The sequence below is a fragment of the Rattus norvegicus genome, chromosome 11 (genome assembly GCF_036323735.1).
Source record: "Rattus norvegicus strain BN/NHsdMcwi chromosome 11, GRCr8, whole genome shotgun sequence".
NCBI classification, from domain to species: Eukaryota; Metazoa; Chordata; class Mammalia; order Rodentia; family Muridae; genus Rattus; species Rattus norvegicus.
The window spans coordinates 40,774,176-40,792,750 of NC_086029.1; the positions used below are offsets into that span (position 1 = coordinate 40,774,176).

Genomic DNA, 18,575 nt, shown 5'->3' on the forward strand with positions numbered 1-18,575 from the left:
CATCATTTAGTGTATCGGAATTAGCAGGCATCAGTATTTTTAGCTATCTTTAGTTCTAGAGAATACTGGTATTAGTGGAACAATTATAATTTTATTGTGTATTTGATTGCACCTTTTATTGTATACATCTTTATTTTCTATTATTTTAATGTACAAAATAGTATCATTATGACATTGTCATATATGCACATTATTGTGCTTGTTCTTCTTCCCCACCTCCTACTGCCCTCTCTATTTTTGCCCAACTTGTTTCTTTTTTGCTTGTACACCACACACACACACACACACACACACACACACACACACACACACAGATGCATGCACACATACATACCCATTAGACCTCAAGATTCCACAGATGAGAGAAAATATGCTTCTTAGAACTCTGTCATCTCTTTAAGATTTATATTTCCAGAAAACCTGAGAGTACATATATTATTTTGACATTGTGGGAAAAGAGGAAGATGGCCACTAGAGAGACATAATAGTGGTAGGAGGGTAGCTTATTCAGCAATGACTCTACTTCTGTGCCCAACGCATCCAAAAAATGTTTCAAATGGCTCTCTGCATTACCTAAGTCAGGGCATTATCTTCCCTGTTGCAGGCATTTGTATGCTACTTATGGTTCTCAGTTTTGGAATGAATAAAAAGTTCACAAGTTACATTTCTGAAGCAGTTTTCCCTGATACCTCTTATGAGTCCTGTATGCAAGTCATAATCTTCTGGAAACTTTGAAGTTAGGATTTCTAGAGCCTTCTCATAGAGTCATTCTGGTTCAAAGTATGTAAGGTGGGAGCATTGCTGACTTGTAGGAAACATGTAGCTTGGCAGTGAAGAACAGAGATGTTTAGAACCCAGACTAGAGAGATGGATTCAAGAAGTAGGGTAAAAGCAACACAAGTTATCAGATGTTCTGCTTAAAATATGCAAACTGGCATTCCTGATGAAAGGGAATTAGGAATGATGCATGTGTTTAAAGACAGCACTATGGGCACTCATGAGATACTCACCCCTGCTAACATGGAAACCGGGGGCTATTTAGTGAAATGGTACCCTCTGAAAGTAAGATGAATGATGGGAAACTCTTACTATGATTTATGAGCTAATAGCATCTGAGTTGGTCCTGTGGTGATCACAAGATCAGACCCACAGAAGGACTCTTTAAAGCTGGATTTGCTTTAGTAACATTTAGAACCATTTAGGTGAGGTTTTGTTAGCAGGTTTCTTATATCCTTTGAGCATAAAAAGCTATACTACCAGGGTCAGGCAGGAATCCAATTGCTCATTTTGGTTATTAGATAGCGTAAAAGGAACTGTGTAAATTTCATGTTAAGATGTGACGCTGGATACTGAGTTTAAAATATTATTTCTGGAACTGAAACTGAAATACAGCTCCACCTGAATTTACAGCTTTCAGTTTGACAAATTTTTCTTTTTTGAAACTTTGTAGAGGCTTTTGATCCCCTGCTGTGAACGTGAACACTTCTTAAAAAGAAAAACAATCATTGAAGTCATTATTTTATTATTGTTTTTGTAGTTCCTGGAGGCAAATAGTGTGTTAGTCGGTGTTAGAAATGAGGTGTAACAATAGTGTGAGTGGCTGCTGGCAGGCCGCTCTGACTGCAAAAGGAACAATTGGGTCCTCCAGGGCTACTTGGTGTTTGTTGTACCACAAAGTTCTCCGCTCTCTTTCCTATCTAGACGTTTGGATACATATCTCTCTGCCTTTGTCCTGATATTCCTAGAAATTATAAAACAAGTGCAGAGCCAGTGATGATCATCAGCCTGTCAACATTCCAGAATCACATGAAAGAACACCTTCAAGATGAAAAATGACAAGCTCCAAGAGATGAAAAATGAACGCTCCAAGAGTGGTGCTTTTTAAACCGCGGTCCTTCACAGTAGCCTGTAGGCTGGTTCGGGTACAGAGTCCGGTCTTCTGAGAGTGTGCTTTATAAACAAAGGAACCGTATTCACTCCATGCTGTTTGCTTTGGGCGTTGGCACTTCAGCGAAAGTCAGGAAGGAATTCAGAAAAGTGTCACGTCGGGATAAATGTCAGTTTTAAAAATAAAAACTATAATCACGACATGGAGAGTTTTCTAATGGTTCTTCCCAGAACTAAATTTCCTGATGAGTGCCTTCTCAGAATTTGATTCCGTTTGTCTGCCGAACTGTTAAGTGGCACTTGCTCTACTAAGTTAGAGTTGAATGAAATAGTTCTGCTTGTATTTAAAGCCAACGTATATGTTTCACCAAGTTATCTTTGGTAAGTACAAGTTTAGCTTCTGTTTAAATCATTGCTGGTACAGAACATTATGTCACAATGCTGGATCAGTTGTGTCATATGTAGTTATACTATTTATTCTCCATAGTTGCTGACACTGATACAGTCTTCTAATACTATTTCCCCTATCAGAATTATTATCAAGGAGCTTTTGATATATCATTGACATGGAGACAACTAAGAATTCAGTGAAATACGGAAGCATCGAGGAAGCTCGGGCAGTAGATTTTAAAGTTAGGGCTAGCGTGAGCTATATGGGACAGAAGGTGGAATGAGGAAAGGATGACGTTAGAAGCCATTAATTCTGCTTATTGACTGTTTGGGCTCATAATGGGCGTGTATTTTCTGACCCTTGTGCCTACATGAGGGCATCTACTAGATCTAGGCAATAAGATAGGAAAGATAAGGACATTTGCCACCACCCTAACTCTAGCACATTAATTGCATGGTTGTCAGCATCGGGAGAAGCTTTTGTTTTTCTGAATAAGCTCCTTTTTCTTCTTTCATAAACACCAGAAGTCACAGAAGTGATCCTGTTCATAAGTTTGTTTTGATCTCTAGCAAGGGGGTAAGTCCTAAATCATGGACTCTGCATTAGAAGTCAGTTAGAAACACATGTATCTTTTTCTGGCCTGCTCCAATTCTTTATAGAATAAACATCTGTAAATAAATAATCATGGTTGGGACAAGCTGGATACCTTACTTTTTCCCCTAAAGAATGGTGGTTGACTGTTCCAATCAAGTTGAGTTGTGGCAGTGGAACAGGAAGTCTTTTGACCAACTTCATTTTCATACTTTGCATAGTAAGTCATCTTCTGTTTTAAGGATCAATTTTAAGAACTGGAAAGAGACTAATAACAAAAGAGTCAAGATCTGCAACCTTAGGACACTGCATCTTTCTTGGTCGCATAATCCAAAAGGAGGAAGGATGGTGTATATCTCTTGGGAGGCTCTCTCTGTGTCATGGAACTGAGCTAAGAAAGGCTACATGGCTATACCATTGTTTCTGAAGAACAATTTATGCCTTTTTTTATTTGTAGCTAGAATTGATCGACATATGGCAGAACAAAAGCTCAATGACATCTGGATCCTAAAAGGACATTTCTAATGATTCCACTAATACCAGTATTCTCTGCAACACAGCTACTGTTCATTAACAATGGCGATATCACACTGGGCCAGCTGCCTTGTGAGACTTCTACAACTGTTGGCAACCTTCTGTAGAGTAGCACTGGTGTAGCTCTGTTGTCCTTGACAAAGATGATCTCTCGTGATTTGATGAATGTCCACTGAGTACACTGAGCAGCACACAGTCCGTATGATCACGTGTTTTCTAAGATCTAATTGACATTTCGATGGAGAGGACCTAATTTACAGGGGTCGAAGGCTTGTGGTGGCTGCAGAGTCATCTTGTGAGACAGAAGGAGCCATGCATCCCAACAGCATCTCTGAGATCTAAGGAATCCTGATCTTCACTTTGCTCTTCTCTCAGAAAGCAGTGTCTTGCTACAGAGGCAGCAATCGCAGATACTCTGTGTGCATTCCCAACATCCATTATTAAGGGCAATCAACGCATCACAAATAATGGCCATTATGCTGTGACTGCGGTGGCAAAGCCCTAAAATGGAGCCTGGAGTTCTCCTTGCACTATTTTGAGGGGTTTTGTAATATTTATAGGACTTTTTAGTACTGCTTCTTCCCTCGAAAAATGCATGTCCTGGAAGTTTATATTGACTAAACTGAGGTATATTGCTACTTTTATAGTTTTCTCAATAGAGGGATGAAGTTCCAGCCATCATGACATGGTTTCTAGTCAATAATTTCAAATGAATAACTTCCAAATGTGCAACACGCACTGAAGCTGAAGCAAGGACTTTACCCCAGACAGAAAAATAAAAAAATCTTCAGAAACGGTGGGATAGCATCGGGGATCAGAGGAACAATTTTAAGATAAGAATTTGAGCTCCAGGGTGCCTCCCTTCTTCTCTGATACTTACACTCCTATCCATACAGTCCCCTAAATGCAATAGTTCTTAAGGTCCATGGGCTGTACTGTCTGTCATTAATGGAATAACTGAAGTATAAGCTAACTTTTTGATACATTTTTTGTTGTCAGTATTTTTGCCACATTGAATCAGGTTACATTCTTAAAGGACAGTGAATTATAGAGCAGATAGCAGTAGGTCCCAAAGCCCCCGAGGTTAGGAAGAATTCCATTTTCTTCTGACATAGACTGATGTTTCCTACACGTGTCCACACCCCAACTTGATCCCATTTTCATATGCCCATTCGTATGTCAAAAGAGACTATAGATGTTATGGGATGTTGGATTTAGAGCTGAAGAAGTCACTCTGAATTATCTGTGTGGACGCAGGTAACTTGATATGCTGGAAGCAAGAGTGCTCTAGGATGAAAGTGAGACAGGCAAAGGGGAAGGGATGATGTGCTGTGGGACTTCAGAGCAAGATGTGGGGGAAAGGTTGGATGATGAAAACCACCTGCCCTGCCCTGTCTCTGCCTCTAGGAAGAAAGCAGCCTGCTTCAACCTCCAGAACTGTTAAGAGACTATTTAAAGTACCGTGTGTGTTACAGTAAGAACAGAAAGCAACTGCCTTCTTCTAATCTCTCCTTGGTTACAGTGAGATGAGAACTCACAGCTTCTTGTGGGTGAGCATCAAATACGTTCATTAAAGAGAAAAATAAATTTCCCATTTGAGGTTGGTACATTTCTAATTTTTCATCCCTTCCCTTTACATGCAAATACTAATGGTGTGTAAGTGCCAAAAAAACACACTGAACTCAAAAGGATCCCAGAGATATTGGCCTCCATTTGACGTCATTATACCATTTACAAACTTAACCCAGATTCTTCCTGCTTCCAAGATAAATCAAAGAAAAGGAAAAGACATCCCTCAAATGATTCACTGCACTACTTGGGGATTTCTCTGGGTATTAACATTTTCTTAAACTTGTCTCTAGTGATGTGTTCCAAAGAGAAGCTGATGCTAATTTTTTTTAATAAATGGAGTGGAAACAGGTGATGTTTCAGTTAGCTTTAGAGAATATTCTAGAAGAGGTAGACTACTTCACCAGGGTGCTCAGAAGATGAGATTGTGCTGTTCAGGGGTGCAGAAGGTTGAGAACAGAGCAGGGAGAGAAGGTGATGGATGGTGGAGTGAAACAGGCAATCTGGCAAAGACAAGGGACTGGAGCTTTGAGAGGATGTCACGAATCTAAAAGCCTGTGATAGGTACTTTGCATAGAGGTGGTAATAAAAACTCGACTTCAAATTCATCTAAAGACAACCTTTCAAACAAAAGACAGAGAATTGACATTCAATAGCGATCTCTAAAATATCCATAGCCTAGTAATGTGCTTAGTAGGCTGGAACATTTAGAAGATGAAAGGAACTTCAAAAGTACCAGTGGTGCTAGGGTAAAGGTTAACAACTGAACTGTCATTTATTCCTGCTGGGTGAGTGATGATCAGAAAATAAGTTTACTCCAATACAGTGACACTGGATATATCAACCACCTCAGAGAAGGTCCCATGTTCAGGAATGTTGACCAACATATAATGAATTTTTTTTGGTGTGCTTTTATTTAGTTACGGTTTGGCATGGTGGGGGGGGTTAATTATTGTATTTGGTTTTTGTTTGATTTTTGAGAAACAACTTATAAAGTTGGGTGGATAGGGAAGGGGGAAAGATCTGAAAGGACTTGGGGGAAGGGAGGAATATGGCCAAAATACATTTACATTTAAAATTGTTTTCAATAGTAAAGATATAGTAATAAAAAAGTACCATTTGTGAAGTTGCATCTTTAAATATGCTGATGTATCTGCTCCGGTGTGGGCATGCATAATCATTACATATTCTGCAGGTGATAGCCATTCTAATGCTGAGACCACTGATCTATGTTACCTAACTTCTTTCTTATTTTAACCTTGTTTCTAAGATACAGAAACATCACTACCATTTGGTGAATTCTATAAGTGCCCATTCATATGTAGAGGACGAGAACTTGAAGATAATGGCATAGTCATAGTGTTTAAGTTCATATGTGTTGCAGTTGGGACTCAGCATTTTAGTTCAGGCATTGGTCATAGAAAACATAGTTAGAAAATGCCATCATTTTCACGCAATCCATTTGTGGAGTGTTCTGGGAACCCAAATAGAATCACATGAGTGTTTAGTTAGAGCAAAGCTAGACACACAGGGGTTGGAGTTTAGTCTTAAGGACTAGAGCGCCTTGAGTTTCCCATAGATACTGAGAAGTTTCTAGTCTAGATCGTAGGAGCTCCTTCTTTGGGCTTTGGTGAAGTCTCAGGCCCTAGGACGTGATACTTTACCTTTTGAAGACATTCAGATAGATACTGATTTGGGCTCAAACAGTTCTTTAGATGTTAGACTAAATTACCTTCAGTCTTCTTATGTGCGGTTTTAAAGACTTTTGGCAATATCTGAGAAGTTATTTAATCTCTTAGAGTATGCATCTTTCATTAAGGAAGGTTAGTTGTCATTTAGTTCAATGGCAAAACAATCTACTTAGCATGTATGAGATCATGGGTCCTGTGACCCACTGCAGTAAGTAAGTTGTAGCTGATTTTTCTCTAACATAAACAGTTGAGTTGATTAATATAGATATGTCTGAGTGCTTGTTATGTAGTAGGCCAAGATAGACAAGGGTATGTATTCTATGTGAAGTCTTATGTCTTCTTCTATTAAGGTGATGCCTTAGGTAAGAGCAGTGTTTCAAACATGACAAGTCAGATGTTTTACTTAAAATGAACAGTGTTTTGAGACTGCATGTAAGTGAGAGGGAAAAAAAGCAGATTTGTTTTAGAGATGTCAGTTCAGAACAAAGACAGCAAGATGATTGGAGAAAAGAGACAGAATCTGAGACATAGAGGGTTGAGTCTCCCTTATTTGGCAATTGAAAAGTAACGAGACAAGTGAACTTTCAGATGTCCAGCTTGCATTATAGATTTTTTTTGTCACAAAGAAAAGAGGTAGAAAGATAAAATGGTTGGCTGGAGGAAGGTTGAACAAGAAGCTACAAAGTATTATGTCCAGAGTGGAAATTTGATAATACTTACCACTGTCATCAGATGTGAAGACATAGTCTTACCTTCACTTTGAACTTCATTATATATGAAAACTTGATTTAGCTCTAATCAGATATGAAGACCTGGCTTCATGAGATATAAAACCTGGTTTTAACTTCATGAGACATGGAGATCTGGCTTGACCTTCATGAGATATGAAGACCTGGATTAATATTCATCAGATTGAAGATTTAGCTCCGTTTTTCTTAAATTTAAAGACTCAACCCAACGTTTATCAGATATGAAGACCTGGTTAGAGCTTCATTTTGAACCATGTTTTATAGGAAGGCCTTCATCTATTGTGAAGACCCAGCTTTACCTTCCTGAGACAGAAAGATCTGGTTCTGTCTTCATCAGATACAAAGACCTAGTTTGTCACACTGAGGGGAGGTCTTAGGCTCACTGCCATCCTATAAGGAGTGATGCGGAGACACAACTTCAGGATCAAGAAGCATGCAGTCCCTCTTGGTATGATGATAATCTCCAGCAGGTGGAATGTTTTGTGTATTGGTACCACTGTTTGCCCTGCCAGATTTAGTGGTTTTCAGCATGATACGAGGTATGTAAGGTTGCCTCTCATGTATAAAGGCATATAAAATAACAACTCTTCTGCTCCTCTACTAGGTGATGACCTTGTTTATTAGGCTGGTGTTTATAAGGGTACCTTACTCCTCTCCTATCACAGTGTACTATTGGATGCTTAGAAGGCACTCTGAAAGGGCTAACTGACTAGAAATAAAGTTATATGTCACAGGATAACCCAGATGACAGAGAGTTTAGTTAACAGTTGTGGGGAAGTTGTAAGAGAGGACTTTTTGGTTAAAAACTTTCATTTGTAGAGTGTTGAAGAAGCAGATGTGTTTTGAATAACAACATAATTTTCCCCTTATTTAGCCGTGATGTTTCATTTGAAAACTGGAGAGATGGTATGTTGCCCTTTACACTCAGAGAAAGGCACACTGAGGAATGGCATATCTCTACAATGTTAGAGTAAACTGAGGTTCACAATTCCTACTGAAGTGTTAAGATATGACTCTATATACACAGCTACAATTTGCATGATTCTTTCTAAAATATATATACCTCAAACACCAGAGCACATTCTTATCTTTTATTAAAGCCATATTTTGAATGGGCTGGAATGAAGCATCAACACATTTCTGAGGAGTATACATAGAAATACATCTATAGCATTTTTATTGCTTCCTATTTCAAGTAGAAACACATTTCTGTTTTCTTCTAAAGATACTTTTTGGAGGATTTGGAGAATATTGAAATGTGCATCCTGTATAATGTGAATGTGGGTAAATGGAGTACATTTTCAGTAAATTGTTGGCTATCCAGGAAGGTCAATTAATTCTTGTATAATTTAGATAGCACATTCATATCTGTGAACTGTTCCTTATAACTAAAACTAACTATATGCTCAGGGGCTGTAAACACACTTTAATATCAGCCTGAGAGAAACGTAATTAGAATGAGAATGTACTGCCATAATAATTGTATAATACACTACAAATTATCATCCAGTTAGTGTAAATTGAGATACATCATGATTATGTCGTCAAAATTTATTCACAGTAATGAACTTATCAATTAGCTGGCTCAAAGACCATCAAAGGAATTGAGGAACTTAAAAGATAATATATTGCTTAATTAATTCCCCATTTCTGAGATGTTCTACTAAGTACAAGACAGTGTGAAAATTCTTTTTTATCTTAACATTGGTGAGAGAATCCATGAGCATGAGAAAATATGGATGCTCTAAGCTGAACACATGTGTAGTCAGCTTAGAATTCAGTAATCCTACTTGTAGGTGAGGTGATGAAGCTGGAGTAGAGCCAGTAGACTTTATCCTTGGGGATAGAAGACTGTTAACAACGTAGGCAATGAGAGTATCAGGCCCTGGCCTGAAGTTTTAGCTCTGCCCTCTCTCTCACTTGTAGTGTGAGGATATTAGAAGCAGATAAAAAGAAATTCTACCCAATGAATAGTACATGTTTGCAAATAAGAAACACCAAACACATAGGAGTTATTTATTCATTTATTTGGGAGCCCCAAATAGATTGCCCAAGCTTCTACTTACTGACCTGGCTGTTTCTACATACAGTCCCCCTTTCTATTTTACAAAGTGAATCCATGGTTTCAGACCACTCTGTAGGCATAGGGTGGGCTTTTTGTGACCTTGTTTTCAGGCTTTCCCTTTGCCCTCTGAGGACAAGCAGAGGTTTATGGTTGGGATGCTATTGTTTCTGCTGGTGCATCTCTAACACCTTTAAGTTCCAAAGCTGCTGAAACACAGAATGACTTTTTCTATGGTCTCTCTCACATTCTCTCCTTGATCATGGGGCTATCTCTATATAAGGGACTTTCTCTAAAGATAGAAACACTTGGGTATCTGAGAATCAAATGAAACAATTTTATATAAGAAGTAGAGGCTGACCCAACATGTACTGTAGATTTGATTACTTTGATAATCAGTTGGCATCTTGTATGCAACGGGGACAAACAAGATTTGTTGTTTGTTTAAACTGTTAGATAACTTTCAAATGCCATCTCACTGCTTGTGGCTTTGTGATGTTAGCCAAGTCGCATAATCTCTCTGAGCGATCATTTATTTTTTTCTGCATAGAGAATTTTCATCTTCTTCCTCCTCTTCCTCCTCCTCCTCTGCCTCCTCCTCCTCCCCATTCCTTCTTTAGAATGTTCTTATAACAAAACAATGGTACATTAAGTACATTCAACATGGTCCTTGCATACAACAGGTATTTAGCAACAGTCGTCCTTATGGTATCGGACCTACCCTGTATGTCTGATATTATTAAAACAATATGATGTCACTTAGAAGACACAGGTTTGCATCCTCACAGCATTTGGCTGTGGGCAGTGATGTTTTGAGTCCTGAGAGACAGAGGGATGGCATGAACCTTGTCTAATCACCTGTTTGCCCTCATCACCTCCTGTGGGCACGATGCATACAAGGCAGAAGTCAATGCACGGAATCATTTGATTAATCAGCATGGCCGTCACACTCCTTAGCAAAGAAGCCAAGCATTAAAAAAATACATTTTCTGGGTGACTGTGCTTTCATGCTAATTGAACGTGAACAGAAAGGGGAAAATGCAATAAAATTTTATAAAATATTTTCACTCTAAATATTTTAGGGTCCAATTATACCTTAATGATTTATGTGTTGCAACAAGCCCTGTGGGGGAAAGACCTCACTGAAGCACTTATGTAAAGGTTGCCTAAGTTGGAAATAGAGGCTCAAGATTACCTGTGACAGCTTTTCAGCTGAAGATGCTGGCTAAAGCCCACTGAAGCTTTCCTGCTGAATAGAGCCCCAGCAGGGCTTCCTTCTCATCTGAAAGTGATGGCCATGCAGCCCTCTAGGGCTGCAGAAAGAAACTCCTTTGCTCACTTCTCTCATAAGAGTTAAAAGCAAATTGGACCCTCTTCAAAGTGCCAAGCTAGGTTTTCTGCAGTAGAGCCATAGGTTCACAGCCATTCTTATTTCTTACTCTTGGGACAGAATGAAGTCTGCCTTTTGAGGAAACTGAGTCCATGAAGAACGACTGGCTCAAATGTGCCTTGGCAGAGTTGGAAGTCCAGCATTCTTGGCATACAATGCACTCTTTTTTTCCCTGTACCAATGCAAAAGGTTAAACTTAGAGTCCCATGCATGCTGGCTAAGTACTCTACCAATGAACTGCCTCCCTCACAGGACTGTTGCATTGCAGGTGGGCAATAGGAAGGTAACTGTGGAGATTGTTTCTAACTCAGTGCCTGGTGGTGAACTTCCCATTTAACAGTTGCACAAGAAATTCGCTTTGTGACACAATGTAGTAGGTACTGAGGGTTTAAGTAAAAATAGAAAAGGCCCTGTTCCTCTGGTGCTTACTGTGTAATAAGAGATACAGAGTGATCAAGATCACTACCTGATAAGGCCCCTGTGAGTGTGTAGATCACTAGAGACTGCATTCTTACAGAAAAGTTAGAAAGAGACGCAGGTTTTCATCTATCAAGTCTGTGTGTGTGTGTGTGTGTGTGTGTGTGTGTGTATGTGTATTGTAGATATTGTATTAATACACTATAATAACAATAAGTTACATATAATTCTATTATACAATTATGTATTATATATATGCATATTGTATATGTATGTATGTTGTAGATGAAGTTATTATATCTGAACATCAGTTTTCAGTTGGAATAGAAAAATATTAATTCTGCCAAGGCACTAGGGCCATTAAAGGAGATGGTTGAGGCTCTTTGGCACTGCTGAGGATGCATCGCTGAAGGCTCGTCATCGGAGGGCTGAGCTTCGAAACAATTGACGAGAGTCTGAGGAGCCATTTTGAGCAATGGGGCACACTCACCAACTGTGTGGTAATGAGAGATCCAAACACCAAGAGATCCAGAGGCTTTGCGTTTGTCACATATGCCATTGTGGAGGAAGTGGTTGCTGCCATGAATGCAAGACCACACAAGGTGGATGGAAGAGTTGAGAACCTAAGAGAGCTGTGTCAAGAGCAGATTCTCAGAGACCAGGTGCCTACTCAACTGTGAGGAAGATCTTTGTTGGTGGTATTAAAGAAGCCACTGAAGAACATCACCTGTGAGATTATTTTGAGCAGTATGGGAGAGTTGAAGTGATTGAAATTATGACTGACAGAGTTAGTAGAAAAAAAAGAGAGGCTTTGTTTTTGTCACCTTTAATGACCATGACTCTGTGGAAAAGATTGTTATTCAGAAATAGCATACTGTGAATGGCCACAACTGTGAAGTAAGAAAGGCTCTGTCGAAGTAAGAGATGGCTAGTGCTTCATCTAGCCAGAAAGGTCGAAGTGGTTCTGGAAACTTCGGTGGTGGTCATGAAGGTGGTTTTGGTGGAAATGACAATTTTGGGTAACAAGGGAACTTCAGTGGTTTTGGTGACTTTGGTGGTAGCCATGGTAATGGTGGATATATTGGGGTAGTGGGGATGGCTATAATGGGTTTGGTAATGATGGAAGCGATTTTGGAGGTGGTGGAAGCTACATTTTGACAACAACAACCAGTCTTCAAATATGGGACCGATGGAAGGAGGAAACTTTGGAGGCAGGAGCTCTGGCCCTTATGGTGGCAGAGGCCAGCACTGTGCTAAACCACGAAACCAAGGTGTCTATGGAGGTTCCAGCAGCAGCAGCAGTAGCTATGGCAGTGGCAGGAGGTTTAATTACAGCCAGGAAACAAAGCTTAACAGGAGAGGAGAGCCAGAGAAGTGACAGGGAAGCTACAGGTTACAACAGATTTGTGAACTCAGCCAAGGATAGTGGTGGCAGGCCTAGTTGCTACAAAGAAGACTTGTTTTAGATAATACTCATGTGTGCGGGCAAAAACGCCAGGACTTTGTCTGTGACTAATTGTATAACAGGTTATCTCAGCTTCTGACCTGTGGAAAGTGTAAAGCAACTCAACAAAGGGGTTTACTGTAGACCTTTTTCATCCATGCTTTTGATTGCCAAATGTAAAAGTCTGATGGCGATGTTGAATAAATGTGTCTTTTTTTTTAATGTGCTGTGTAAAATTAGTCTAATCTGAAGCCATCTTGGTAAATGTTACCAACAGTGTGAAGTTAGAATTCCTTTATGGCAGTGCCAAGTTCTATTTGGAATTTATTTATGGGGGTTGGGAATTTAGCCCAGTGGTAGAGTGCTTGCCTAGCAAGCGCAAGGGCCTGGGTTCGGTCCCCAGCTCTAAAAAAAAAAAAAAAAAAAAAAAAAAAAAAAAAAGAAAAGAAAAAAATGGAATTTATTTATGGTTGCTTTGGTAGAGAAGCCATTGTTGTCAAAAACCTTGGTGTTGCTAAACTGCCAGTTACAGTTGTAACTTAGTGAGCTTCACCATTGAAAGGGTCATCCAAGCAAGGTCACATTTGGTTATAAAATGGTTGTTGGCACACCCTATGCAATATCAAAATTGAATAACGGTATCAAATAAAATAACAGATGGGAATGAAGTTTGTGTATCATCCATGTGCACCCAATAAATGATTTAATTCTCTTAAAAAACACGAGATGGTTGCTTAGATTCCAACCTGCAATGAGGCTCGGTGTGACTTCTACACATAAAGTCTTCCTACCCTTCTTTCCATCACAGAAACTCATTCCCTGTCTGGCACTTCCTCAAAGAATAACTCCATGAGAAGGTGAATGTGGGAAAACTCTGCTAATTAAGATCAAAGTCCATCATTGACCAGATATCACTTTCTGGGGCTCACAGCAGAATGGAAGGACTCCCTTCATTAGCAGAACTCCTCTGACCTTGTCTAGGGAATTCAAAACCCAATGCATGCCTTTACCTGAGGAATGCTGTGTAGCCTTAGTTAGACTACAAGATCATCGCCCTCTCTCCTGGTAAGAACATGTTTAGCTAGTATCTGAGATTTCTGAAATGCTTCCCCATGCTAATGAGGCATTTGTGTTCCCTAGGCCATCAGCCAGTGAATTTTGCCCATCCTGGATGTTCCTATCCTCTGTCCCCAAATTACATAAGCCTCGAATCATTCCAAGTAAAGTTGATCTTACTCCTTGCAGCACGTCCTGGTATTGTCATTTACTTTATGGACTCACAGAGCTTCCATTCCCCCATTCATTCTCTTTGCTTCAATTATCCTCATGAACTAATATTAGGTGACATCTCCAGGGGTAGGGGAGAGTCACAGGTGTATATGTGTAATGATCATTGGGGAGGAGTAGGACGTTGGGACAGAGGAGTAAGGAAGGGACACAGTAGGCAGAAGAAAAAGAAACCAGCATGCTCTCAAACATCAAGACACTTTCTGGAAAGTGATTAATGAATAAGTTGGGATGGCAGTTTTTGAAGAGGAACCCAGATAGCCTGTCAGTTGTTGGGGGGAAACTGTGACTACAGAAATTTGCCAAGACACTATGTTTATGAGAAGGCTGTGCTCTTTTCTAGTCTAATCAAGTCTTGACATTTGAATTTCGATCTAATTTTGGGAAAATAACTTTTCATATTCTCATCATATAGTGCTTGTTCAATATGAATAGAAATAATCATTCTGCTCAGTGATTAGCATGCCCAATAATAACCATAGACTCTTCTAGATTTTTACTTTAACTTTCAGCTAAATGTCAAATACCTTCATTTAACTCCCTTTTTCTTAAGAAGTATTAACACGTTTGGCGTTAACAAGATTTGGCGAAGGGGAGGGAAGAGTAGGACAGTGATGGGAACAGAGAGAGCATGTTGGATTTACCTAGGAGAGAGTTATCAGTGGTGATTTTCAAACACTGAAGGGGAATGTTATTAATACTGACTTCATATTAAAGAAGCAAGTGTATGTATTTTTCCTAGAAAATTTTAGCAACTTGCTTAAGAATGGCTGGTACCTTCCCATCAGGAGAGCCTGCAGTACCTGTGTGTCCTTACCTTGTTTATAGATATAGATATAGATATAGATATAGATATAGATATAGATATAGATATAGATATAGATATAGATATAGATATAGATATAGATATAGATATAGATATAGATCTCGAAATGCTATAAAGAAGTTTATTTCTTAGGGAGTGCACTGAACAATATTTCTCTTACAGTGTAATACAGAGGTGGACATATGTTAAAGAAATGTGTATTTTTGCTAATCTTGAAATGGATCCAATAATTCAGTTAGATATTATAGATCAGTATTTCAGTTTGCAGTAGATTGTGAGTGTGTGCGCTGAGTAAAAGTTCCATGATTCACAATTTGGGTATTAACTATGTCAGAGAAGCTCTTACTGGTCAGCAGAATCTAATGATGTGCTAGTCATTAAGTAGTCATTAACATTGGTAAGGCCAAGTGTACCATTCAGAAGGAAGTCTTCGTTTTTATAGAAGACTACGTTAAAACAAGTTAGATCATTAAAAAAAAAAAGAATGGCTGTCCATTGCAAAAGAGAGTCAGCCCTGATAATGTGACTTCATAGCCTCTGACATCCATCTCTCTGCCTGCAGAGACTATGTAGTAGCCTGGAGAAACAGAGTTGGGAGCCATGTGTATGGGTCTATTTACCTAGCAGAGTTTCAGCTTCTCCCATTCTTAAGTAAGCTTGCCAAGCTCACCTCAGAGTGAAAGTTATTTGAGTGTGAGAAGCCAGGCACCAGAATCAGCATCTAGAGTCAAGGACATGAGCCTGAGCATCCTTCATTCTTTTTTATTCCCTTTCGTGATTCAACCAGAATCAGCATCTAAACTCCCAAGTCCTCCCCTCCCTGGGAGAAGGTACCTGTCTTGCTCTTTACAAGTCATATAGAGTCACTTAAAGAGAACCACACAGATCGGTTTGGTATTATTTTACCAGAATAGCCATCCCTGAGTATTCAATACAATAGGTTCTAGATGTTTGGTTGATGTCCTTGGGAGGCCTGCACTTCTTTTGATGAGAAATGGAGGAACAGTGGATCTGGGGGAAGGGGAGGTGGTGGGGATACTGGGGGGGAGGAAAGGTAGGGGAAATAGTAATCAATAGCTAATGTATGAAAGTGGCATATAGAGAGAATCCATAATCCATTAGAAACAATTACTCTGAGAAAGGATCATTAAGCTTTATCATTACGTGTATTAAGAAAGGAAGAAGAGTATCACAACCAGAATTCTCCGTAGTCCTTTTCTGTTTATTCCAGACCTGTCTTTTGGGAAATGTATAGCTAGTTGTGTGAATCAGATGGTACGCCACACAAATCACATTAGAAAATCATTCTCCTGAACATAACCCAAGCCCCCAGGCCTGGGTGTAAGGGGCTCCTGGGAAGGCTTGCTTCTTTGCACCTCTGCATCTCCAGACCTGAACTTAAAATCCAGATTTTTATTTTCTGTTCTTATCTATACTCCATTGAATACTTTAATCACTAGTGATAAGATGTGCCAGTGGAGCCTTAAGATAAGACTGATGGCTGTATTTATTTACCATTAAAGTTCTTTAGTCATCAATACCTTTACAACACAGTTTTTTTTTTTACTGAAGAGCTCTTATTATAATATCTAAGAGTCTATTAATGAGTTACTGACCAGAAGTGAGTTACAGAAATTCTACATAATTGGAGAGGCAAATCTAATGAAGGGGCAGGAAGCAATGGGGGTGAGACTCCCTTTGCCTTTTGCAATAACTTGGTGAGTTCACCATGAGCTTCTATATGTTCTGTGATTTTATTACTTTGCTTTCTGTTGCCACAATAAATGTTTATGCCTAGGAATCTTCAATGAAAAGAGATTTATTTAGTGCACAAATTTGGAGTCAGAAGCCAATCATAGGGCAGTTCTATCTGTTTGAAGTCGGCAAAGGCTTCTTAGAAGGTATCATCACAACACAGGGGCACATGATGAGAGAAGGCAAGGAAGCCAAAGTCAGTGTTGTTCTGTTTCATATAGCTTGCATTTGGAAAGGAACTAACAACAGTTCCAGAAGAACTATATGAATCCTTCCTGAGGGCAGCACCCCAATTACCCAATCATGTTGCACTGGATTCCATTTCTTCAAGTTTATATTACTTCAAACACACCACACAGAGGGCCAAGCTTACAACACACGAAACAGAGAGCAGTACACTCAACTTGTATCCAAAGTGTAGGCAGTTCTGAGTAGAATCGTTTAGTACAACGATGCAGTGGATAATACAGACAAATGGTTGGCTTTCTTGAGTATGTACTTCTGGTGCAATCATAGCTCTAATGTAGAACTCGGTAGCTGAAGTGTTCCCTAAGGATGGCCATAGAACTGTGGAGACCCAGCATACATGACTGTACTGGGAGACAACTTTCTAGTGGTTCAGCGCTCATTTACTGGAAATTAGATGGAGCATTCATGAAACTGAGATCCATTAATAACCTCTGGGGATTTTCACCATGGTGCACAATTTATATAGTGTTCAATGTTTAAAAATACTGACACAACATTGGCTTATAGGACATATTTATTTACGAATAAAGGTTACATGTATTTTTTCACCCTGACTTTCCTCCTGATTTAATTCTTTGATCTTTTTTTTTATTACTGATTCTATTTGAAACTTCTGATTAGTATTTCAGGATGCACCATATACTTTCTTGATGTAGTTCTAGCCAAAGTCCACAACCTTGACTATAGCACTGTAGTACCTAAATATGACTGTCCCAAATCTATCCAGCTGTTGTCATAGTTCCCTGGGAACTAAAGTCACATTGCAGTGAGGGCTTTGGATCAGTGCTTTATTGTTCACAGGTTCTAAATTTTCTTTCTTCAGTGTTAGAACAAAGCACACGGGAACTCAATTGCTACTGCCTTGTTATTGTTTATGAATATTACTGATATCTTTCATCTGGAAAAGATTTTGTCATTGCCTGTGTCTACACACATTCTCTGGAGTTGAAGGCAAAGCAGCTTATTTTCCATAATTAGAGAAGTATCTTCTCTGGGCTGAGATTGCTCTGTGTCCTTCTCTGTTAGAATCTGGCAGCCTAGGCCAAAGAGGTCTTGCTATATAAGTCATGCGTTGCAGGCGTGAAATGTGGCTTGACCTTTTGAGAAGGTAAAGGATGCAGATCTTTCCCTCACCTAGAAAATGCTACTCTTTCCTCCACGCAAACAAATGCATATACAAAGCACTACACATACAGCCCAGTCGACTCTGGACTAACCATACCATTGGGTCCTTAAGAGGGGTCTGAAAAGTCATCTTTGGCCCACTGTGTACTGTGGTATCTGTGCCAGGCTGCACCAAATGAAAAGGAAGACCAAATGACATTTTAAAAAGAAAGATGAAATATATTTCCCTATCGTTTTACCCCCTCCCCAAACCTCTTACCTGCTTAAGAATTTCCGCAGCTGTTTCGTGCGAACAATCAAATATCACATAGAACTCTTTGCTTTTCTTCATCTCCTTGAGCAGAGGTTTGGCGTCTTTATTCGCAGGGGGAAGCTGGCGGATTTTGATTTTAATGTTGTATCTGGAGGGAGCTTTGATGAGCTCTTGCAGACGAATTAGACCTGGAAAATGACAGGCAATCATGCACAGGATGGATCCGCGTTGTTTGTCACCATTTACAGTCAAGGCAGATCATTCCCACCATGTATCAAGCGGCCACCAACCTAAAGGTTACACTATTGACTTCCTATTTGTCATTGTTCCTGCTCTGGGAGGCTGCAGTGGTATT

General features: G+C 39.5%; 1 protein-coding gene across 12 annotated transcripts in view; it reads right to left on the reverse strand.

The window, feature by feature from the left end:
- Positions 1–18,575, reverse strand: part of Grik1 (glutamate ionotropic receptor kainate type subunit 1) — a 400,993-nt gene that overhangs the window by 118,202 nt on the left and 264,216 nt on the right. For all 12 annotated transcript variants that reach the window (XR_005491017.2, XM_006248053.5, NM_001111114.1 and 9 more), the window contains exon 4: positions 18,227–18,408. Coding sequence is in view for 11 of the 12 variants with exons in the window: in XM_006248053.5 (XP_006248115.1) it covers positions 18,227–18,408 (182 nt within the window). In the remaining variant the exon portion in view is untranslated. The remainder of the gene's footprint in view (positions 1–18,226; positions 18,409–18,575) is intronic.